General features: G+C 35.0%; 2 protein-coding genes across 2 annotated transcripts; one reads left to right on the plus strand and one right to left on the minus strand.

The window, feature by feature from the left end:
- Window positions 1–274: 274 nt before the first annotated feature.
- On the minus strand, window positions 275–7,083 carry LOC121383244 (BLOC-1-related complex subunit 7-like). Its single transcript, XM_041513138.1, has 5 exons — window positions 6,961–7,083; window positions 6,165–6,227; window positions 4,508–4,551; window positions 2,423–2,443; window positions 275–1,464 (listed from the first exon to the last, which is right to left on the minus strand). The coding sequence occupies exons 1-5, from the start codon at window positions 7,078–7,080 to the stop codon at window positions 1,413–1,415; spliced, it is 300 nt and encodes a 99-aa protein (XP_041369072.1). The 5' UTR covers window positions 7,081–7,083; the 3' UTR covers window positions 275–1,412.
- Window positions 7,084–7,293: 210 nt separating this feature from the next.
- On the plus strand, window positions 7,294–24,568 carry LOC121384612 (UV-stimulated scaffold protein A-like). The gene is made up of 13 exons (XM_041515071.1): window positions 7,294–7,763; window positions 9,002–9,177; window positions 9,592–9,746; window positions 11,546–11,666; window positions 12,926–13,662; window positions 14,986–15,127; window positions 17,089–17,169; window positions 18,104–18,281; window positions 19,084–19,257; window positions 19,583–19,643; window positions 21,162–21,284; window positions 22,040–22,142; window positions 24,007–24,568. The coding sequence occupies exons 1-13, from the start codon at window positions 7,627–7,629 to the stop codon at window positions 24,306–24,308; spliced, it is 2,490 nt and encodes an 829-aa protein (XP_041371005.1). The 5' UTR covers window positions 7,294–7,626; the 3' UTR covers window positions 24,309–24,568.
- The last annotated feature ends 1,688 nt before the right edge of the window (window positions 24,569–26,256 follow it).

Here is a 26,256-nt window from a genome sequence, read left to right on the forward strand (position 1 = left end):
GATAATTTACAAAATAACGAAGACTCGTGTAGTAGAGCCTGTGGTGTAAGCCATATTTTAGCAATCTTCAACCATTAATATAAAAAAAAGTTTGTTTTGTTTAACAACACCACTAGAGCACATTGATTAATTAATCATCGGCTATTGGATGTCAAACATTTGGTAATTCTGACTCGTAGTCAACAGAGGAAACCCGCTACATTTTTCCTAATGCAGAAAGGGATCTTTTATATGCACTTTCCCACAGACAGGAAAGCACATACCACGGCCTTTGATATACCAGTCGTCGTGCACTGGCTGGAATGAGAAATAGCCCAATGGGCTCACCGACAGGGATCGATCCCAGACCAACCGTGCATCAAGCGAGTGCTTCACCACTGGACTACGTCCCGCCCCTTCAACCATTAATAAAGTACTGCCTGCTATAACCCCATATGGTAACAGTTTAGTGATATTTAAAAAAAATAAAGTTCTTTTTTTAACATGCATTAAGAAGAACATCCACATGTTTAGCAATTAATTGACAAAAGTTTCATGATGTAATGCTGAAATAAGCACAAAGCTGATATGACAAACACTGCTGTTTCACTTTCCGACTTCATCAAGTCAAGACAATAATAGAATGAATTTTACAAACAATTATTAATATTACAAATTCAACAATTATATCACTAAAACAACATACTTCATTCACACTCCACCTGTCCACCTCCAAACAATCTGACATTCGATACATTAAAAAAAGAAGTGTTAATGAATCTATAATAAATGTAAAAATTAATATATAATTATCAAATAAATAATTGTAGTTTGTGCCATTAACTCAATACAGACATAAGCACACTTGAATTGTTCTGTAGAATCCAAGCATAACTTTTAGAGTTGTTCAAATTTGCCATTTTTGGGCTCAGAGCCTGAATGGATACATGTAACATCTCCACTTCAATGTAACTCAACTGACAAGTGAACTAATTCAGCTGGCATTTTATTACCCACCTGTTGAAGATATAGCGGTGTCCTACAAAAGTTGTATGCACCTGGTGGTACGTATTAGTTTCTAAATGATTGTCATTTTGGTAAGCGACGTCATCTTCCCTGTACTTAGCTCTGTGTATTCGTATGTCTCGTTGAGTTATGTTGGAAGTTATTGTCAGATTTTATATTATTAAAAGGTGGGTAATAAATAAAATACAACACTAGTTTTCGCTGGATATAATTTTTACGAAACGTGAACTTTCCATGGTATCTGACGGAACGAAAGTGAGTTCGATACCATGGGAAGTTCATGAGTTTCGTAAAAGTGATATCTAGCAAAAACGAGTGTAGTATTCTCTATGTATCCGACGGATGAAGATCACTGAACAAATATATAAACAGTCTCATCCCGTTTTTTGGAATAATCGGCTGCAGTGTCATCGTCTAATTGTTTTAAGTTCATCTTGAACGTCATCCAAATTGGACATGCTGAAAATAAAAAGGGAAAGAACTTTGATTAACAATTAGACACATTTTAAACTATGGCCATTTGGTGTTTAACATATGTTTCTTTTGATACTTCTGGAGAAGAACTGGGGAGAGACTACTCCCATTAAAAAAACCGGCAAGTAATCTTTTTGTTATGTGCACTTTCCCCATAGACCTCACAGTACAAGTTGGGGACACTTGTTGGGGGTGGGGGTGGGGGTGGTTGGGGAGGTGGTACCAGTGAGGGCGATTGATGCTATGACCCACCACCTCAGACAAGCGCACTGCCTCTGAGTTACAGGAACATCTTTATACCACAAACTGAAAAAATCCAATTCTTCCTTACATTCCTGGGCTCATATTTTCGAAGCTATCTTAATGCTATGACATCATAAAATCATAATAAACTACATGTATGACGTCACTATGGCGTGTGCTATAGTTACCTCATAGCCTATGGTGGATATACGATTTCATAGCACTAAGATGGCTTTGAAAATACCTAGCCAGGGTCATATTTTGATTAATAACAGAACTTTTGTAACATTAAGTAACTTTTAGTGGTAAAATGAAGAAAAATTACCCCAAGAATTTCACGCAATTAAATGTCTCGCCTACCATAAACATTTTTGATGATTTGTGATGAACATCCATAGGTGCAACCATACACTAGTTTTAGTGACCTAAGACTTGTCTGTGAAAAAAACTTATGGCAAAAGTTAACACCATCGTCACTACTGCTATTGGAAAAGTAATACCTATCTCGTCATTTTACTTTCTAATGACAAGACAATAATAATGCTTTAAAATACTGAACATTTTTATTATTTGTTTTATATTTATTTATATGGAACAATAAGATACAAATACGGATAATGTTTTGCATGTTCTGTGGGAAAATATGCTTAACTTTCAACAAAATGAAACAACAAAGAAATGACTGGAGTGTAAAAATTACCTTCTTTCAATTGCAGATTGTCTGAAACAAAACAAAAAACATACAAGTGAGTACTTCAATACATTTAGTGTTGACTATATTAATATACTTGCTATTAATTTAAGATACCTTTAAATTAGCTAATGTTAATGTGATGTATATACAGTAAAGTACACTTACAACGAACATGCTTAGAACGAACTACTGCTTGGAACGAACTGATGATAAAGTTCTGTTTTATTTCCCTATACATAATAATAACCAACTTGTGCAAATGTGTACAATGAACTACTGCTATAAGGAACTTACTATCAGGGTCCCTTCCGGTTCGTTATAAGAGTACTTTACTTTACTGTACTAGTCTATAGATTGAAAAAAAGTATCACTACCACATGTATAACTAAAATAAAACAAAGCATTAATTAAAACACATTAATTTATGTTGAGTTTTGCTAAAATGACTTCACATATATACAGCATTCATTAAAACAATGGGGTTAAAATGTAGGTGTCAAATCATATCAAATAAATGACATACATTCTGCTAAAGCAATACATGTCCCCTACTCGGCCCAACAGATGTCTGTATCTCCTACGTTCAAGGGCCATAACTGTGTTAAAAATGGGTATATTGCCATGAAAGTCAAGTTTGATCTGTAACCGTACAATGAAATACATGATAAATCAATACACAAAAGTTCAGCTACAAATTTTGGGGATTGTGAACAAAAATTTAAATCTGAAATCTGTCATTGTGAAAAAAGTCAAGAAAACATTTTTTTCTGTAGCTCGTAAGTTCAAAAGATATAATTCTAACAAAAATTAGTAAATCATCATAAAAAGTTTGTTTTGTTTAATGACACCACTAGAGCACATTGATTTATTAATCAGCTGCTGGATATCAAACATTTGGTAATTTTGACAGTCTGAGAGGAAGCCTGCTACATGTTTTCATTAGTAGCAAGGTATCTTTTATATGCACCATCCCACAGACAGGATAGCACATACCACAGCCTTTGATATACCAGTCGAGGTGCAGTGGCTGGAACGAGAAAGCATTAAATGATGCAGATGGTTCATTATACATGTATATACTGTAGATCCTGAAATTAATCCGAGTGACAATGGGCTGACTAAAATGCGATATGAAATTAATGCGAGTGGCCTCCCTTTGAAATATTACTTTTCTAACAATACACGTCTGTGTACTTTTTCGGTTAAATCTGAGTTACAGATGTCTTTAACGAGATCAACTCACTAACATGTCTGTGTACACATCAATTAACCCGATTAGTCCCTTGTATTCTTGGTGAGATCAACTCAAAGCATATTTTTGCAATAATTTATGTACCGTTTATAGTTACCTAAATCTGGCTAAACATTAGCATATATTATATGCACCATTACAACTGTATCTTCCTTATCTGTGAACGGCGATTAAAAAGTCACAATGAAAGAACAATTCACAAAGTGGTATGCCGACAAAGTTACAGCAAACTTGAACGGTAAAAAGAAAGAAACAGTCGACCTGATGATTAGTTTGCTAAAACCCACCCACGCTCGATGAATCGTGTCGGCTTTTGACAGGGTGGCCAAAGACCCTGCAATTGTCACACGTGGCTGGCATTTTGCTGGACTATTGGACAATTAGTCTGTCTTGCCTGCAATGAACTGTTTTCCAGTTGTGTTTTATAAATATATTAGAATTTTAATCTTTGTTTTTGTTTTGTAATAACATCGGACACAAAGACAAAACATAGAAACAAATGCATCATATTATTAATGCGAACAACACGAACTCACATTTTTCGCATTAATATTATGGTCGCATTAATTTCAGGATCTACAGTATACATACAATTAGCAAACATTATTATGAGGGTGGGTATTTGTTTTTTTGGCAGGAGGCGGGTGCACTTTATGATTCCAAAGAAAATTGTGTTTACTGAATTGTAAATGTTCACTTTTGTCCTGGCCCACTGATGGAGATCGATTCTGGACAGATGGACAGAAAGATGGATAGGAATTCTTCAGTAGGGGACTAATAAATAATTCTCACTTACTGCAATATTTTTAATTTTAAAATAGTACAAACAAATGACATACTGGAATTCAAGCTGTGACTTAATATGGTCCATCTTCTTTAAAGTCTGAAAAATTCAAATGATGAAATTTGAATAAAATAACAAGTTTAAAACCCACAATGACTTTTTAAAAATAAGGTTTTGACACTTTTTATCTATATACATGATGACGTGTTTATATGTACTGAACTAGTTTTGAACAAAATTTTATACTTGGACAATCACTACATATAAGGTACGGTTACTACTTTTTTTTTAAAGACTGATTATACTGACAATCTTAAGTGATTTCTTCTTTGTCTTATAATTTATTATGAATAACATTTTTATAGCGTTATTCTAATAAATATAAATACATATAATTGATTTATTACTATTATTATTTTATTATATATATATATATATATTTTTGTTTGTTTGTATTTTGATGACTTGTATAGATCTACTAGTATTTATTTAGTACAAGCATAATGTATGTTTGTCAATATTGATTTTAGCTTGAATGTCCAGTCGGAAATTACTACTGCACGAACATTGATTAATGACACATTGCCAATAGGTGTACCACTTTGCAAGCATCACTAGTACAAAAATATGTGCCATTAATAGCACAATGTAGAACAAGCCAGTGATTAGCTACTGGTACTAATGAGGCAACATGTGGGTGAGCCAACAATGAAGGCACATATAAGTACTGATATGACATGTACATGTCAGTGGCTCAGTGGAAGCAGGTTATTTGGAGTATAAACCACATTAGAGACATTTTCATCTTTTAATGGAATGAAATACATCCAAACTTTATATCTGGCTACATTGGTAGTCAAGTAATAAGAATAAAAAAACCTGGCTATTTACAGAGCACACCATTAAGACAGTCACACATATATACAGTGGACTCTTGTCTAAACCGGATCTCTGCTTAAACCGGTCCATTTCTAAAGCCCGTCCAGCTACCGTTTATCTCTTGGGTATATATCTCTGCCTAATCCGTACTCTGTCTACTCCGGACTCCGGATCAAAAATCAGGAACGAAAGAACCGTTCATGCATTAATTACCTCTGTCTACACCGGATTGGGATTTGACTGAATGACGGGCTGCTTAATTAGCTGAACAATGATCGTCACTTGCCGAGTAATCAGGACGCCGCCGCAAGATCAAATACAAAATGTAATCGCACTGGTGTGAAGTTTACTCTTATTGCGGTAGGTTAGATCTGGATTTTGTATTCAAATAATTTCGTACGTACGAATAAATAATGTTTTAGGAGATAAAATGAAATTTAACCTAGTACAAATATTAGAACGACCAGAAACACGTTTAATATGCAGCCACTAATATTTTATGCAGAAAAATATATTTAATATGTAATTACAATCGTTAAAAAGTCTTTTTTAGTGGATAACATCTTAAAAATTGCAGCAAACTCAGGAATGTCCCTTTAGGTATATTTTGTATGTCTGTGCAATAATCGATTGCAAGCCTGGCTTGTATGACTGTGTTTCCCAACCATCCATGGGTTCAAATGTCATTGTTGATTGCGAGTTGTCGATCATTCAAGAACCATAACTCTGGATGAACTCTGTCTAAACCGGTCCTCTGTAAACCGGACTATTTCGACGGTACGAAGTGAGTCCGGTTTAGACAGAGTCTACTGTACATGTATATGTATATATACCTCAGCAGAATGGTGAATATAATTCTCTTGTGAAGCAAAGTTCTTTGCAGCCTGCGCTAAAAGCTGTGAAGAAATAAAAATACATTTATATAAATACTTGTTTCTCTATTCACAGAATACTGATGTAAAAACGGTGAGGATTTTCCACCGTAATATAAAGTGAAGTATCCAAGGGCAGACCCAGATTTTTGTAGAAATGTGGAGGGGAGTCACGAAATCCTAAAAGGGCATGTTTGAGTTTGCTGAAAGCAATTGAGCAGAATTCCCAATGGAAGTGAGATCTATAGGGGGTTCAAATTTTTTAAATAACAATATTCAGGTACACATTTCTGGGCAATTTAATGGTGTATATTGTGGATGATGAATTAAACAAAAAACCCATTAATTCATTAAAAAGGTGTGTGTGTGTGTGCAAGTGTGTGTGTGTGGAGATGGGGGGGGGGGGGGAGTCCAGGTGTACCCATTTTAGATCTGCCAATGGTAACATCTGCAGATAGGCATATGTCAAACTCAATCTCCAATCTCCTTAACAATATTAGTTATGTAAATTAAAATAATAGAGTAACAGATTCCATTTCATTTATTACGATGAGATTTTGGGGTTGTCAAACATTCAGGAACTGTACAGACAAAATCATTAAGAAATACGAGGTTTACTACATTGACATTTGGACATGTTACAGGCAAATCCCTGGCCTATGCTAGTGGTTACCAGCCGAAACAGTTCCTGAATTTATTCATTTAAATTATTCAGATAAAACTGACTTTGTTTTGGGGCATTTAAATACATAAGCACCTCTGACGATTTGGATCCTCGAATAACCTGTCTTGTCAGTGAACCCAAATCATTAATCGTAACACCAATCTTCTCGTTTAACCTTGCTTTCGTCTCACGATTCCAGCTAGCAGACGCCATATTTCTTCCAAGAGCACCGGAAGCAAGTACATTTACGACATAAACAACATTTAAATTTTAAACGTTAATGACCAATTATCGAGAAATCCATAATAAATATATTATTGTAGATATATATACACTATAAAAAACTAGTGTACATACTATTTTCTTTTTTTCGGATCGGTTTAAAAACAAAATAACTTTATAACGACATAGGACATTAATTTTTGGTAACATGGCTGTCTGCAAACTATGAAGTGATGCTTTAAAATGTACACAGCAATAATAAAGTGTTCTATCCAAGTTACAACAGGCAATTAATATATACAACATAAAATGATGTATGCAGTTTGCTGTTGTAAAAAAATCAAAGGGATTGTTTCGTCACAAACTGTCCCTGCGATGGATTGCACAACACCCTGCAACGTCAATGGTTTCCCTACAACAGTAACAACAGCTGCACTGCCTTCAGCTTAATAGAACTAATGCACTGAACAGATTTCGAGGTTTAAAAAAAATATATAAACAATAAATTATACAACTATTTGTTTTATTATCATAAAAATGCATTCAGCAGAAGATGATGAATGCCTTGATCGTGAAATATGCCAGGAAATGGAAAAGATTGTAGAGTTGCTAACTTTCTCTGGTAAACAAAGTCTTGATCAAGAAACTATGAAGAAGTTCAAGAAATTGTGCAGGTAGTTGAAATGTTATTATCAGTCATGTGTTTGAGCAGGTAATTATATAGCTTCAAGTGGTGAAATATAGATATAAACATACAGCGATGTTGCCCAGCTTTAACGGGCTGAAGTTCAAACACCAGTGCGGTATGTTGATTTTTCCTCAGCTTCAGCTGACAGAAATTAAACAGCTGATACGGCATTAATATCCAAACACAAAATTACTTAATATTTGGTAATGAATACTGAATAAACAGGAGGAAGAAAACAAACTTAAAAACTATATATTTATTTTGCAGGGCGAAACCCTTGGTGAATAGGGTTCAAAATGGTTTTAGGGCAAAACGACCTGGAATAGACATTTTTAGCCAGAATTTATTATTGGGAGAGGGTTCGTTGCTGTTTTCAAATAGAGATGCATGAGGTTACTACATTGTGATGTTGGGTTCAATAACAGTTTTAATAACAGGCTTGCAGACATTTTGAAGTTTGTTTTCTGGTTAGTGCTGGGCAGTATTAAAATTTCAGGTTCATTATCTGTATTTTTGGGTGATTTATCTCAGTATCAGTATGTTATTCAGTATTTACACAATACTGATACCGATACAAATAAATTTAATATTGAGTGGTATTTATGGTATACTTTGCTTTAAATGCATGCTCGAGTTAACTTATTGTTAAGGCTCACCCGCTGATTTCATCTAAAATAAAATTAAATTCCATACACAAGGCCCTCATCTCTCTCTTCTTTTCAGCCATTTTGCGTTTGTCAGATATATTGCTTTATTAAATTGTGGGAAACATTTTTCAATACCAAAATTTCAGTATTCTGAGATTTGCTTTGTACAGTAACTCAGTATTGACATGATACCGCCCAGCTTTAGTTTTGGTTACACATTATGTAATCCTTGCTAAATAAGCACTAATAAAATGTAGTAACCATATATTCTATAGTGTATAGTAATTTATTGTTTAAGCTGCACTAAAATGTTGTATATGCAACAGAATAAAGGTTTAAGCACTAATTATTGTAATTCTCAAATTATTATATAAAATTTATTTTTCAATTTCAGCTAAACATTCATTTGGTGAATGGTTCATATAACTTAAGCTGTGACAGTTCATGGAAACTTTAGTGAGATTAAATACAAAATTACACTTTATATTATATAATACCAATGTAATTTCTTTTAGAATAATAGTTTGTTCTTTACTTGCACCGTGTGTAAGTTGTTTGTTTTGTGTCTGTTGTACAGGAAGTCTGATATCTATGTGAAGAATGCCTATCACCTGCTGATGACCCAACTGGAGAAGAATCACGCTGAGGTGCGACTCTCCGTCTTTCAGATGATTGACGAGCTCTTTAATCGATCTCACATCTTCAGAGAGCTTCTCGTGTCAGACTTTCAGACTTTCCTCGATCTCACTGTCGGTAGGTAGAATGTTCAGGTTTCCTTATGTTTTTAAATTTTAATTTTCCACGTATTTCCTTTCTCAGATCAGGGCAGAATAATAAAATAAAAATTCCATCTTAACTGTCCAAGGCAAGTAATTTGCCCTGGATATTGTATGAATTTTAAAACATATGTGCAGTATTATCTAATGCTGTTATATATATATATATATATATATATATATATATATATATATAATATATATATATATATATATATATATATATATATATATATATATATATATATATATATATATATATATATATATATATATATATATATATATATATATATATATATATATATATATAATATATATATATATATATATATATCCTTATCTTCAAAAAGGACATGCACTAAAGATCTATATGTATTTTGTTTTTCAGAAACGGACGTTGACATGCCATTGCCACCACCAAAGAATATTGCTAGACGCTTGAAGACGGCTACCTTAAAAGCCATTCAGCAGTGGCACGAAAAATATGGAGAAGCCTACAAGAAATTGTCTATAGGCTACAATTATTTGCTGACTTGCAAACAGGTATTTTTAGTTTTCAACATTAAAAGGAAAATGCACAGTTTTATGTTCTGGTAAATTGTAAAAAGATGCTAAATTTCCCCAAAAGATGCTAAATTTCCCAAAGTGTGTGCCATGGGTGCCAAGTTTAATTCTAGAGATAAAATCATGTCATCACAATTAAGAGTATTGTGATTTACACACACTCACATTACTATTCATTACATCCTATAAGCAGGGTTTTAGCAGAGCGTACCAAGGGTAAAATTATGTTCCCCAAAATTCTAAAAATTAATGGATACTTTTTTTTCTTATTTTTTTAAAGGTAATATTTAAATAACTGCAGTTTACCATTTGTCAAAGTACGTGAAATGCAGTGTCCAATTTTAAAATATTTTAAACCCATATCAATTGATACGCTGCAGGTAGGAGTTTTAGTCACATATGTTACTATTGTCGTCTATGGGATTTGATTTGGTAGTATACACCCTATAACGTACCATCAAATTATTTTCTGTCAGAAAGCCTGATAAGTTATATATTAAGAACACAACTTTAAGGAATATAGCTTTATGTATTCAAGGTTAAACAAAAGTATTCAAACATATATTTTGTTAACTTACCAGAGCAACTAATTACAAGATCTGACAAATTATTTTTCAATTTATGCAAATATAAGTTGAAAGAACGATGTGAAAAATATTTGCATGACACTACACAAAATCACACAGTGTTCCACCATTAATCTGTTGATCGGTCTTATCCTCTCTAAAGACCCACATTGTGGTTTACAGAAAATATCCATAGGGATCTCTACTAGCAAAGTGCAATACATAATTTCATATATCAAACATGTTTTTGTGATAACCTCCAATTTATAACATGAATAAGGCCTAGCAATGTTCAAATAATTTTCAAATATATAGATACAAAAAAACAAAATCCAACATGATAATGAATACATCATATTGCTTGGAACTGTAAACTTCATTGAGAAATGTGTTACATGAATGCAAAGTTTTATTAATAAATCAGGTGACTACAAAACTATGACATTCTGCTAAACAGACCACAGTAGTCTTAGCTCTGTGCAGGGCTCGAACTTAAGAAATTTTCACCCACAGCAGTTTTATTTTTCAATTGCTGTGGGTGAAACAACCCACCGACAGCAATTTTGAGCCTGCATAAGGCAATTTTTTTTTTTTTACTTTTGCAGCAAATAAATGTGGCTGAAAGATTATTTTATTGCATGCAGACATATTTTTAATGTAGAAATGTAAAATATTGGCAGATAATATAAACCAGATATGTTAATTTTGCTGTCTTTGAGGAGTTTTACTGATGGCAGTAACTTTTATTCTGCTGCACAGATGTGCCGCTGGTGATGCTTCCGACTCACAGCAATGTGTATCATAATGATGGCAATTGCCATCGATGCCGTCGTTAAGTTTGAACCCGGCTGTGCATTCCCATGTTTCACTTATTTATGTGGAAAGTAATTGTTAGATTTTTGTTTGTGATATTTGCTGTAATAAATGTACATGTACTATATTCATTCCTGTAATAGACTGTTTATGTTACAACTCATGTCTTTTCAATTATACATAAGTGTTATACACTTTATACAACCTACATCCCATTGGTCCAACACAAGTTTGTTCATTTCTTGATGAATGTAAAAATAATATTGTCAGGGAACGTCGTACCTGATGACGTCACTTTACATGTGTGTCAAACAACATTTAAGACACCATTTATTCTCAGCTGTATCACCGGAAATACTAATGTTTTAGAACATAATGTTTCTATTCTGTTGTCTGCAGGTTGATTTCAATGATATCCGCTCACGAACGATTGCTGAACGAAGAGCTTGTGAAGAAAAAGAACAGAAACAACAGAACTTGATGAAAACCAAACTGAAAAACATCTTGAAGGAAATTAAAGGTGCATACTCTCGTGTGCACTCACCAAACCAAAATTAAAACCGTCAGTCTGGAGCACAATGGCGTGGACGATTAATGTCTCATACCCCAGCATTGTTTATCTGTTTTTTCTTATTTTATAAACAAGAATAATGTGTAGTATTTTTATTGTTAAATGCTTTTAAAGAATATTTTTTTTTTTTTAAGGTTTGAGGTGTGCATTATCTTAAAACGTAGGAGGTGATTTAAGAAAAGTAGGTGGCTATATCAACAGTGCAGTGGGGTGTATAATTGTCAGCATGAAAAATAGATAGCAGTAAAGGCTGCAGCAGGTACAAAAAGTCATCTACAATTAATATACACTCTACTGCATAGGGGTAATGGGCGCCCATATTTGTACAGTGGCAGGCTGGCTTTTGCCCGAATTAAACGAAAATGCCTGAATCTGGATCACAACATTTGTTCATATTAGCATTACTACCAAACAGATATATAGGGTTGGAAACGAATCACTACACATTTTTACATGGGTTACAACTAATTTTGAGGGTAGAATGATGGAAATACATAGTAAAAAGTTATTGGGTTACCGTATATGCAAATATGTTCGCAAATAAAATATACCGCGAAAATCGCGAACACGTTGATAGCACCGCGAAATTAAATACGCGCGAACTTATTTCCTATTTGGTAAAATATTATTTCCCTTATAATATATAGTCTTATCTCTACACGCCCAACCCATATCAGAATCTAGCAGAGGTCCGCAAGGTCACATGATTCTGTAAACCTGCATGGTCATGTGGATTTGATCGAAGTGACACACAGTTGGGTGTAAGTCTGTTGTTACATAATCTCAGTTTTGTTTGTTTTCTTTGTAACTTTGAATGGAAGTTTGTGAATACCACCAGTAATTAAAAGTTATTTCTTATGATATTTGCGTTTTAAAATTTTCTGTATCGCATGTGCGTGTTCCATCGATAACATGACAATAGTCTTATCAGACATACATACAACATTGACGTTTCGCTGACAGCATGATGAACATGTCCAAGTGTGTGTGTGAAATCGTCCTTGAAAAGAGTTTGGCAAATGAAATATGGGTAATTTTGATTTTATTATCGGAAAATATTTGCGTATACGGTAGCACATTTTCTCCAAATATTTCTATAATTTTTGCCCGAATTTGAGGTTTTACTCTACTGTTGCAATAAAAAAATGCAAGTTTATTCATATTCCTTATGTGCAGTAATGCATTGTTACCATTGTTATGCATTGCAGAAATATCTCCTGAAATTAAAACTGCTGTTAAAGAAGTTGAGGAATGCCTACAGCTTATTTTACCTCGGCCTGAATCATTTTTTGTCCCAGATTCTGAGAATTTTATGTCAGGCATTGTCTCTAGCAAATCAGCAGATCGCGTGGTACCAGGCACATCAGCATCTGTTTCCAAAAGTCTGCAAGTAAATACTGAGAAATCTGAAAACAATACCACATCAACAGATGCCGATTCCAACTCTAAACATTCAGAAGTTAGCCATCTCTTGACTGCTGCATCAGTTTCTTCAGCAAAGCACAAAGCATCTACAGAAAGGGAGATCACGGAAAAGAATTTACCAGAGTCTACGATGCATGAAGTTACAAGAGGGTCTACTCAGTCAGAAAAGGATAAACATTTAGTAGAAGAAAATGGTACTATTATAAATGCCACTTCAAATTCATCAGATCCAGAATTTGGTTCATTGGAACAGTCTCCAGGCAGTCAGAATGATACAACATTAGAAACAAGTGCAAATAACTCTAAAGATGACGATTTGGAGGAGGTGTCCGATACTGAAGATAGTTTTGTTCAGGAACATGGTCTCTTGTCAAGAAATTACAACGTAATGATTAATGTTGGGCCTATAAACCCCCAGATTCGAGAAACGGAAGAAAATTCTGATCTTTTTACAGCACTAAGAGACTCAGCTCACTTAGTGAAAAACAACTATATTCCACTTGTTATTGAATGGTTGGAGGTAAGTTCCATGCAAATAAGCTGATCAGGACCCATATTCACAAAAAGGTGTAAATGTACGTCTACAACTAGCACTTACATCTGCCGTAGATTTACGTTTGCGTGCAAGAAGCACCGTATTCTCAAAGACGGTCATAAATGTAAACGTAACTTACTTGGATGTAAATCTACGATTTAACACTCTCACTGGAGAAATAATAATATAAAACATTAGAAACGATGGTATCGAGTAAATACAAATGTGCAAAACGCAATTTCGTTTGTCGTCTGCTAACAATAACATCGCGAACGGCGAACCATGGCATTTTGGTATTGGTGAGGATCCGCGTTTTGGTACGAACTTGAGGACATTTCTTAAAAAGGAAAAGATAACTCAGGAGAAATTGGCCAAGTCGAAAACATCCGTTCCATTACAAACAAAAATATGTTCAATCCGTGGGCGTTCGCCATCGCAAACTGCTTCAATTATTGGAAATGCTGCCAGTTTCCGTAAATAATAGTAAATAACAGCGATCGTGCTTGATTTATTATATGTACACGACTTACGTGCAGCATTAGTTGTAACTGGAGGCACTCTTATATTTACGTCCAACTTTACACATAACTTACGTTTTCGTTGTTTCGTGAATAGCTCTTCAGTCGTAGATTTACGTTTACGTGTAAAACTAGACTTACAATGTTTTGTGAATATGGGTCCAGGGCCATACCCTGATCAAAATCCTAGTGGGTGGGGGCACTACTTTTTATAAACAAATGAAACACTATACAAATTAAATCCTGAGATGTGTATGCTATTTTCTGGAGTAAAAAAAAAGAAGAAGAAGATTCCTAGAGGGCAACTGCCCCCTTCCTTCCCCCCCCCCCCCCCCCCCCCCCCCCCCCCCCCCCCCCCCCCCCGGAGGGTACGGCCCTGCTTATGGTGCTTTCAAGTAAAGGGGCACTAGAATTTCTTAAAATTGCTAATAATTTCCTAAGTGTACTCGCCGAAAAGGAAAAGGAAAAGCCTGATTGAAGTAAATATGACTTTTGTTTTTCAAATTTAGACTTCAGTTAAGTGTATTTTTACAAACAACTAATTACAAAATAATGCATATAAATATTGGTAAAAATATTATATACATGTATTAACTGATAGCAATTGCATTTTATGGTAAAAAAAAAAATTCAAGAGCTAATTTTAATTTGATTACAGATGAATATATAATTTCAGTCTCATATCTTTACTACATGGTGGATTCAATTCATGGGCTGTGTCAAGAAAAGTGTCACATTTTTTACATATATCTTTACAGTATTTAAGAAAATTCACTGTTTTATATTTTAGATTTTGTCAAAGAATGGAGCAAACGAAAATGATATTAAGTCTACAATAGATATTAAAATTAGATTAATATCGGCCATTGAGAAATGTGTGGACCTGAACATCATTTCGGCTGGTCAAACGAAGAGACAGAGGAATGATTCAGGTGATATTTTAGTCATTCCTTATTGTCTTAGAATGTTGTTTAGACTCTGTTCTAAAGTAGGTTTTGTGTCTGTATTTGTCTTGATTCATTTACCTCTTGGTCTCCGTGTAAGTCACCCCCCTCATCCCCCAGTAATGGTCAGTCATTTTAATCTTCACACATAATACTTAGTGTTATTGTTTTGAACTACAAGTGTTGGTCACATGTGGCGTCTGGTTTCAGGCATTGTTCATCTGGGGGTGGGATGTAGCTCAGTGGTACAGCGCTCGTCTGATGTGCGATTGGTCTAGGATCGATTCCTGTCAGTGGGCCCATTGGGCTATTTCTCGTTCCAGCCAGTGCTCCACAGCTAGTGTAACAAAGGCTGTGGTATGTGCTATCCTAGCTGTGGGATGGTGCATATAAAAGATCCCTTGCTGCTAATCGAAAAGAGTAGCCCATGAAGTAGCGATAGCGTTTTCCTCTTTCAATATCTATGTGGTCCATAACTACATGTATATGTCTGATGTCATATAACCGTAAATGAAATGTGTTGAGTGCATCGTTAAATAAAACATTTCCTTCCTTTCTCATATGGGTCATGGAAATCCAGAATTTGAAAAAGTCATTTTCCAGGCTTGAAAATTGTGGAATTTTGTGGTTAGGTTATAGACAATTATAAAAAATTAAATTGATTGATAATAAAAAATTTTTCCCATTTAAAAAAAAAAGGATCAATAATTCACATCAAAACATTATAATACTGTTGAATATGTTGGTGATCACACAAAAAATACTTGAAAATCCTCAAAAAAGGTGATAAAAATGTCTTTAAAAATCCTGGAAAATCATAGAATTTGATTGATTACATCCTCAGAATGTATAGTATAAGGCTGGAAAAACCCTGGTTCACAACCACTGTTCTACAAAGTTCTAAAATTATGTTTGTTAGCCTAGGTGTTTTGAATTTGTGTGTAAATTAGTAGAGTTTTACATTTGCATTTTAACTCAATACTATATGTAGCTGTACTTAGGCATATCAAGGGAGGACAATAATGCTGCATTCAAGTGCACTCATAATTACTGTTTTGACAACTTTTGATTTGAAAGTAGCATCCAAAATGTTCAGAGCTCATATTTCCAACTTGTAAACTCATAAGTAAAAAGCTAACCGAGAAACCTTCACCTTTTGAATGGTGATGCATACCTGTCAACTTTCATGCATTTGGCGTGAGTCTCACACATTTGTAACAAACATCACGCTCTCAAGCAACGTTACTATAATCTCACGCTTTTTCTAAAAATAAAAATATTCTTTATATTTTAGAGCTGATTGGAATTATATGCTGATTGTGCAGGGTCTCTGAATTCGTTACCTTTTAATAATAATACAGCATATCGATACCTTTTTGAACTATTTCAATTGGGAAAATGACATCAATCAGGCCTTCGGATTTCATGGAAACGATTGTTTCCGGTACCGTGTCGGTAAAATCACAAAACCGAAATTTTGTTTCCCATGATTATTATATAAAGTACGACTATTCAATCAAATAATATATATATAATAATTTCCGATGGGTTCCCGTGATCACAAGGCATGGAACCGAAAAATAATTCCCATGAAATCTGAAATGCTATGGCCTGTTAATCATTATTTACAAAACATTTTTAAAATTTGAGTCAACAAAATTGCAAAATATTGAAAATATTTAGTGGAAGTATAGCAAAAATTTATTATTTAAAGATATTTTGTTTTACCATTAATGACAATTACTGAATTTGTTAGTGAGATAAATTGCTGTTGACTATTTTGAGAGAAACGGAACTGACTTCCTTATAAATGCACACGTTTTAATTACAAGTTTATATCTTGAAAATATCATTTTCCAGCACACCCGAATGCAACATAACTCTAACTTGTGAAACTGTGCTTGTTGATATTGAAATGTTTTTGTCATGTTATTTTTGTTTACATTCAGATGATGACGATGACTTTGAAGAAGTACCAGAAAAGGAGGGTTTTGAACCACATATTCCATCTCATCTCAGAAAGGAATATGGTTAGTTCTATTAATCCACGCATCATGTTGCACAAGCTAGGTTCCTGGGCTGTCAAATGTCGTGTGTCGGCACAGTAGGTTGGAATCCTGTATTTTATTTTCTGGTGTTTCCATGATGTTAAAATCTCAGTCTCCGTCTATTAGGGTCTTGACTCTAAAAGGTTTTATGAGTACAGGGCCTGGTGGTTAGGGTCATGGACTGTCAAATAATAGGTAAGTTGGTGCTAGCTAGCCAGTGTTCCACAACTGGTATATGTATGTATATATACATATATATATATATATATATATATATATATATATATATATATATATTTATATTGAAGACTGGTATGTGCTAATCTGTCCATGGAAAAGTATATATAAAAGACCAACATTGTTTTATTTATTTATTTATTTATATATATATATATATATATACACACACACACACACACACACACACACACACATACTTTTCCATGGATGTGATAGGACATACCTCAGCCTTCAGTATATATATCAATTGTGGAGTTGGGGGGGGGGGGGGGGCTGTATCCCTTGAGGAAGAAAATGTCCTCTCTTTTTTTTTCTTCCTTTTTTTTTTCCTACTCTGTAAATAAAGATAAAAATATGGTTTTTGCCTTCCCACTCCAGATATTGTTCCTGTTAAACAATGCGTTTGGGTGTTGTTGTTAAACATACATTCCTTTCCTTTGATCCAGTTTATTAAAACCGTATTGAATGAAAAAAAAAAACCCCATATCATGCAATGTTTGGCCCATATGCATATGCTACACAATGTGAATCATGCATCAGTCATCTTATTTTCTGACCATCTGACCATATCAACATTTGGTTCAAGTGGGGTTAAAGTTATGATCACATATCCACTTGTTTCTTGACTGCTCTGTTTAAAAAGCATATTTTTGCTACATGTTGGTTTAATTTCCAGGCTTGGAACCCGAAGACAACAGTAAAGCACCTGAAAAGTTCATGGCCGCCGTCACGCCTCAGTTCTGGAATCTGAAGACCATGAAGAGACCTGCCGAAGATCCCACATCGAGGGAAGCTAGCCTTGCCAAAATAAAGCGAGGAGCGTCCGACAGTAGGATCTGCTACAAAGGAGGAAAGTGAGTGCTTTTGTTCTGTTTTGTACACTGTGTGATAGCATTACAGATTTTGTTTTTAAATTAAGTAAATGCACAGATGAATAATAAAATAGGGTATTATATGAATTTGAGACGGCTAAATTTTATAATTTTGAACATTTACAATACTTGAAAAAAAGGTGAAAACAAAGTTTTATTTGAAGCATTCACTTAATCAGCTTGCAGTATACAATAAAGCTTGTTTTTTCTCTAATTGTTCATATTTAAAATACTTCTGTTTTTAATTTCTGTATTACATATGAATTCTGGTGGTGTTAAAAATACTATTACATTTAAACATATGAATATGTCAAATATGTAAATAATACATTTTATTATATAACATTTAGTGAAATATCTTAAAATATTAGTGAAATAAAAGTGTTATCAGTCACTCAGTGACAATAACACATTTTAGAGTGAAAATTTCACTATTTCACTCTAAAATGTGTTAACATCACTGTAGAAAGTGCTATCTTCATTGTAAAAAAGCCAGAACTGTTTTGCTGCTGGCATTTTAAAAATAAAGTTAAATTGCCAAAAGTTATATAATAAATAGAAAATGTCATGGTTTTTGTCAAATATGATTTATATCTCATCAAGTGAAGTTTGCAATCATATCACACTCATAGTGCAAGCACGACTCTTGAGATGTGATTGCAAACTTCACGAGATGAGATATAAATCATATTTGACAAAAAACATGAAATATCCTCAATGCATTAAGATTGTAATGTTGATGGATGGTGGAATGACTCTATTTTTGTATGTTGGTTATAAACAGATTGCGAGATTGTCCCTCCACTTCAACAGAATGTCCCTCCACTTCAACGGGAAGTGTTCAGCCATCATCAGACAACAAGACATCTTCAGACAAGAACATCCCATTCGTACCTTTTGGAGTTGACTTGGCTCACTGGGGAGATCTTAAGAACATCGAGGCGCCACTTGTTGTGAAGTAGGTCAGACGTAACAGCGATAGTCACACTGAATTTAGTGTAAAGAATAAATTTAACAAAGTTTCTTCAAATGCAGTGTTGAACCGTACATGGATGTAAGGTTCAAGAAATTGTTTTTATCATCCTCATGTTTGATAACGGTCGGTCACAGGTCCAGAGCCACTAGGGTTACCATAGCAAACTTATGCAGAAATATTTTTGAAGATGTCATTGGCATAATGTTTAATTCTCAAGAAGAATGTTACAGCAGTGAATGATATAAAATACAAAAAACAAATTACAGTGTTCACTGTTAAACTTCTTTCTTTTTTCTTTCTTTTTCAGATTTGATTCGCTTCATCGTTTCTGGACCCCACATGAATATGCAACAGAAAAAGCAAACCAGGTTTGGACTGAATGCTTTACTTTTGTTCAATCTTTTCTGCTATACCCTTAAAAGTCTTTGTTTTTCACAATCAGGTTATTAGAGGGAGGGAATAATGCATTTTACAAGTAGGCTAGTGTATGTTGGTTTTAGTACAGAACAATATTAAATACAGTATGCTTGAATAGTGGGATTGATACGTCTTCGAAGATGTCTGTTTAACCTGTGTTTTCCAATTTGTATAGCAAAGATAAGTACCAGTCATATATTAAAATCTTGCATGGACGCTACCGGTTTTTTTCTTCTGCTATTATTAAACAGATCTTTTACGTGCGCTGTTTGTTAAGTGTAACGTGCATTATTTTTCACACTCGCCAGATTGAAATTACGAGCACGATCACACCCGCTCTCACCTTTAAAGGCAAGGTCTGCTGTATGACGTAACTGGCTATAAACAGATATTGTAGCGATCACAATTACGAAGCACACAAATATCTTCTTTTTTTTTTCTTTTTTTTTTAATTCCCATCACCAGCCCACCCCCGAATGTTACTGTTGAAACTCATTAGGAATTCACAAACTTTCAAAGACCTCATTGGATTTATTCATTTTTCAAGGCCTTGAGCCAAGAGCTTATGTCCAATTAGGAGATAACCATATGGAGTTTTTAGATTTGCGGGTGTTATTGTCTATTTGATCCCACAAATGTCATTTTTGACTGAAGCCTGAGGTGAAAAATTAAACATTTGCAGGCATCAAATAGACAATAACACCCGCAAATCTAAAAACTCAATATGGTTATGTCCATTGTAAACTGAATTGTTTTTCTACAGAAGTAACTGTATATTTGGTATTTCTTGAAAAATATACCTGGCTACAATCTAACTGTAGACCCTTGAATTGTCAACTTTGCCTGTTCTAATTAGAAAGTGACGTCATTAGCTTTCTGGGTGTTATTTTCATTTGATCCCGGAAAAAGAATGTAATTAACCAATCACAATACAGAACACACTCGCCATCAGTTTACAATTAAGGTTCAAGCATGCTGTATTGGGCACACACCTCAGTTATTTGGGCTGTCTCTACAGGACGGGGATGAGTTGTTAGTTATTTGTGAGAGAGAAGTTGGTGCAGTGGCCTGAAAACTTCCCACAGAGCTGTTAAAACTTGCTCTGGATGGGAGCCAGTACCAGGGTGTGAATCCAATACCTACCTGCCTAAAGACCAATGGCTTAGCCTCTACTCCACCGAGGCTAGTCTTAGTTTATTTTTTAATTGGTATTTAACAGCTGTCTCACATGGTAATTGTGATACTTGGTGTTAAAAAAGAAAGTTAAAGTGTGTTTTGTTCCATGACACCACTAGAGCACATTGTTTTATCAATCATCAGCTATTAGATGTTAAACATTCGGTAAAAAAATCAAAGAAGGATATTTTTGTGGGCACAAGCATCAAGTTGATAAAAGCCTTAAATTGAAAAGAAATTTATTTTATTACATTGAGGCAGCCGATTTGATTGGAAGAGAATTTTTATTGCAGAATGATGTAGCAGCCCTGACCAGCAGAACATTCTACTACACTGGCCAGTTTAAACCTGTCAAGTGGAAGTGTCGTGCCCCATTACCAAACGGAAAGTTGTGTGAGAGAATGGATCGAGAGAAGGTACATACAGGATTTACTGCACAGTCAAATATAAATAAAATAGGGTTAATTACACTAAAGCAATACTTAATTTATTACACTAAGTAAAAAACCCAAAAACAATTCTGAATGGTATTGTCACAACCAAGGCATTCCCACGACTTGTGAAGGGCGGGACGTAGTCCAGTTGTAAAGCACTCGCTAGATGCGCAGTCAGTTTAGGATCGATCCACGTCGGTGGGCCCATTAGGCTATTTCTCGTTCTAGCCAGTGCACCACAACTTGTATATCAAAGGCGGTGGTATGTGCTATCATGTCTGTGGGTTGGTGCATATAAAAGATCCCTTGCTGCTAATCGGAAAGAGTAGCCCTTGAAGTGGTGACAGCGGGTTTCCTCTCTCAATATATGTGTGGTCCTTAACCGTATGTCCAACGCCATATAACTGTAATTAAATGTGTTGAGTGCGTCATTAAATAAATCATTTCCTTCCTTCCAACAATTTGTTTGGTTATTTTGGAAGGAATTGTTGGGTTTTATTTCATAATGCACATTTAAAAAAATAGATTCCTTTTCTTTTTACATCAAACTTAACTGGAATTATTGATTGCAAAAATCTCTTAAAATGGTGGAAACTGGTATGTGCTATAGGTAATCTAAACAACCTTTTGTGTTAAGTAGTAAAGGTTTATGGAAGAGTGACATCCTTAAATAATTAGCTGTGAATTCATTTCAAAACGTTTTAGCTTGGTGCATATCTAGACGTTTTCTTTTCCAGTGTCCATTCCATGGCAAAATAATTGCCAGGAATAATATGGGTCAACCTGAAAATAGCAATGATGCTCTTGAATTGGCAAAGCAAGCTGAGAAAAAGAGAAATGGTATGTATTTGGTGTTGATGTATTACAGGGCTTGAACTTTAGAATTTGCTACCTATGGCAATTTTGAAATGTTCCCCGACAGTATGGGCAATTTCCGTTTGGTGCTGTTACGTTCAGTCCTTGCATTAGGAACCATTTTAATAGAATTTACTGCTATAAATCAATATTATTTACACTGTGGGTCTAGTTAATGTTTGGCACGCTTTCCATCAGATAACTGTTCAAGCACACCTGTCGTGGACATAACCTCTTGACTTTGCCAGAGTTTCCTGTCCAAGATAGAGTATTTTCATTCTGATGGCAAAACTACAAAATATAGCACTGATTGATGGGATACTTTACCACCACATGGTACAGCTTACCCAATAAACATTAAAACACTCGGACTCTTTTGACGCCATTTTTTGTCTTGTGTACCAGCCTCAGTGGAGTCGTGGTTAGGCCATTGGTCTACAGGCTGGTAGGTACTGGGTTCAGATCCCAGTCGAGGCATGGGATTTTTAATCCAGTACTGACTCCAAACCCTGAGCGAGTGCTCCGCAAGGCTCAATGGGTAGGTGTAAACCACTTGCACCGACCAGTGATCCATAACTGGTTCAACAAAGGCCATGGTTTGTGCTATCCTGCCTGTGGGAAGTGCAAATAAAAGATTCCTTGCTGCCTGTTGTAAAAGAGTAGCCTATGTGGCGACAGCGTGTTTCCTCTAAAAAAAAAACAGTGTCAGAATGACCATATATTTGACATCCAATAGCCAATGATAAGATAAAAAATGAATCTGCTCTAATGGCGTCGTTAAATAAAACAAACTTTACTTTTGTCTTGTGTTGATTAAATGACATATTGACTAATCATAGGCTAATGAATGTAGAGCAAGTGACACTTCTGTTTGTGGAAACAAGAAAGGTATATTGCTTTTCTGTTTACTGCTAACTGGAACACTGCAAAGAATGTGTTGGCATCAAGTCAATAAAAGCAAATTGCCTTTAATTATTGTTAAACATTCATGCATTCATTCATTCATTCATTATTACCCATTGTTTTGGATAACAACTGAGAAACCTGAAGGTGAGTATTCAGATCAGTGAGTATACAGAGAGAAAAGATGATTTGTAATGAAGTCTGTGTTAAGAAATTCCACCGTATCAAATGCACACATTAATTGAGCGGGATGTAACTCAGTGGTAGAATGCTCACCCGAGTTCTAGTGGGTCCCAGGATCGATGACCATCTATAAACTCCAGGGTTTTTCAACGCCAACCAGTGTCCCATGACTGGCACAACAGGCTGTTGTCCTTTCTATGGGAAAATGCATATAAAAGATCCGTTGCTGTTTACTCTGTAGGATTAGGGGGCGGGATGTAGCCTGGTGGTAAAGGATTCACTTGATGTGCGGTCAATTTGGGATCGATCCCTGTCAGTGGGCCTATTGGGCTATTTCTCGCTCCAGCCAGTGCACCATGACTGGTATATCAAAGGCCGTGGTATGTATTATCCTGTCTGTGGGATGGTGCATATAAAAGATCCCTTGCTGCTAATCGAAAAGAGTAGCCCATGAAGTGGCGACAGTGGGTTTCCTCTCTCTATATCTGTGTGGTCCTTAACCATATGCCCGACGCTATATAACCGTAATTAAAATGTGTTGAGTGCGTCGTTAAATAAAACATTTCCTTCCTTCCTTCCTGTAGGATTAGCATCTGCGATAGTAAGAGTTTTTCCCTTTCTCTTGACAAAAAGTTGAAATAACAGAATGTTATAAACCAAACAGCTATATTTCAAAATGTGCTAAAGTCTTAGTGACATGAAACAAATATTCCTTTCTTTTCACATTATCATTTGTATTTTATTTTTTATTTTTTTTAAACAGATGATGAATATAGCTGGCAGGATCCAGATTTACAGAGAGACATCGAAGCTGCAACTGGCCTTGACCTTGGGTCACAGAAGTCAAGAGGAAAAGGAAAAGGAAAGGGCAAAGGCAAAGGGAAGAAAAAGTATCCAAACTTAACGGACATCAAGGCAGTGAAAAACACCAGTCATTCAAGACTGGAAAAAAAGGTGTTCAACAAAAAAACCTTGCAGCGAATCAATGCAGAAATGGATGCAGCAGACTACAAAAGAGTTAGAGACAAGTTTGGCAATCAGTTCAATTACACACACTCGAAGTGAAATCTGTGAATACCTACAATTAACTGTGATATAAACATCATTGGGCCACAGAGGCTAAGTGGCAGAACCATATTGTAATTATCATCATCATCATCATCATCATCATTCTTGCAGATATGTGATTATTTATATCTTGTGGCGGGATATAGCCCAGTGGTAAAGCACTCGCTTGATGTGCGGTCAGTCTGATCGATCCCCACTGGTGGGCCCATTGGGCTATTTCTCGTTTTAGCCAGTACACCATGACTGGTATATCAAAGGCTGTGGGATGGTGTATGTAAAAGATCCCTTGCTACTAATGGAAAAATGTAGCAGGTTTTCTCTCTAAGACAATATCTCAGAATTACCAAATGTTTGACATCCAATAGCAGATGATTAATAAATCGATGTGCTCTAGTGGTGTTGTTAAACAAAACAAACTATAACTTTTATATTGAAATTTTTTGGATCAAAAATCTCGAAATTTTCATTGGGTGTAGAGGGGAACATTTTATTTTGCACACGTTTATTGTTGCAGATTAATTTAATGCTATACTTTACATGGAAATATGTTACCAAGAATGCTTAAAAATTGGACCTCATTCAGTTTTGTGATAAAATTTGCAGTTTTAATGAATGGCCATTTGGTTGTTTATAATTCTCCGCAAAATGGGATTGATTATATTCATTATAATTATATACTATTCATATTTTGTTTCATTGTAGTGAATATTGACTATGTATTTATTTTCACTTGTTACAATGTCTTGGTTGATGATTTATAGTTACATGTATACATGTACGGGTACTGTAATTTACTCTTTTTTGTCATCAAACATTTTAATAAATTTACACAAACCCTTTATAGGAGCTGTTTGTTTTATTTCTTATGTTACTTTTGTTCTATGCATTGGCCTGCTTTTTATCACTGATGTCTGCTAATAGAAGGAGACTTAGGAGAGTAATCATTTTCCCATAACATTTTGTTAATAATGATAACTTTACTTTGAACATTAACATTAGTGTCCATAATGTCCTACTGTGCAAATATACATCTCTGATAAGCATATTATGATTTGTTATCATCATGCTTATATCCAATTAAGGTTCAAGCATGTATTTCCATAATTTTACCCTCATAATTAGTTGTAATCCATGTAAAAATGTGTAGTGATTTGTTTGCAATCCCTATATAGCTGTTTGGTAGTAATGTTAATGTGAATAAACGTTAAACAGATTTGGGCATTTACGTTTAATTTTGGCAAAAGCTAGTCTGCCCACCCTCTCCCCCCCCCCCCCCCAAAAAAAACAAAATATGGGAGCCTGTACACCTATGAGCAAGCTGTCCTGGACACCCATTCCATATCTGGACTGTCTGTTCAGGATAGAGGGTTAATAGATGTTAGCGAGAGAAAAGTCTGTGTAGTGGCCTTACACCCACCTATTGAGTTGTTAAAACTCGCTCTGGGTGGTAGCCGGTACCAGGTTGCAGAAACCACCAGCCTTGTGTCAGATATCTTAACCACTACACCACGGACGCTGGTGTTTTGACAAATATATTTCCAGATGGTCATGGCCAGGTTTAGACCTTGGGGTGGGGGGTGGGGTGGGGGGGGGCACTTCAGGTTTGGGGGCCCCTCAATATAGAAATTAAATTACATGACATAAAAAAAATTAACATTTTATAATTATTAAAAACATTTTATAAAGGAAGTCCTTTGTCGGGGGTGGGTGGGGGGGGTGGGGGGGGGGTGGGGAATTGCCCCCTTATAAATCTGGCACTGTGTGTGGTACATACATATGACTGTTAGAAGAATGAACTTTCAACACAACAAAACATCAGCTACATGTATTAATGCCAAATAGACATGAATTAATGAATTGTACATCTTAATTAAAAATGTATGGTTAAACTAAATATTTGAGTGGATTAATTGATGCTTGCATGATAACATGATACCTGTAATTA

Source organism: Gigantopelta aegis, chromosome 10 (genome assembly GCF_016097555.1).
Source record: "Gigantopelta aegis isolate Gae_Host chromosome 10, Gae_host_genome, whole genome shotgun sequence".
NCBI lineage: Eukaryota > Metazoa > Mollusca > Gastropoda > Neomphalida > Peltospiridae > Gigantopelta > Gigantopelta aegis.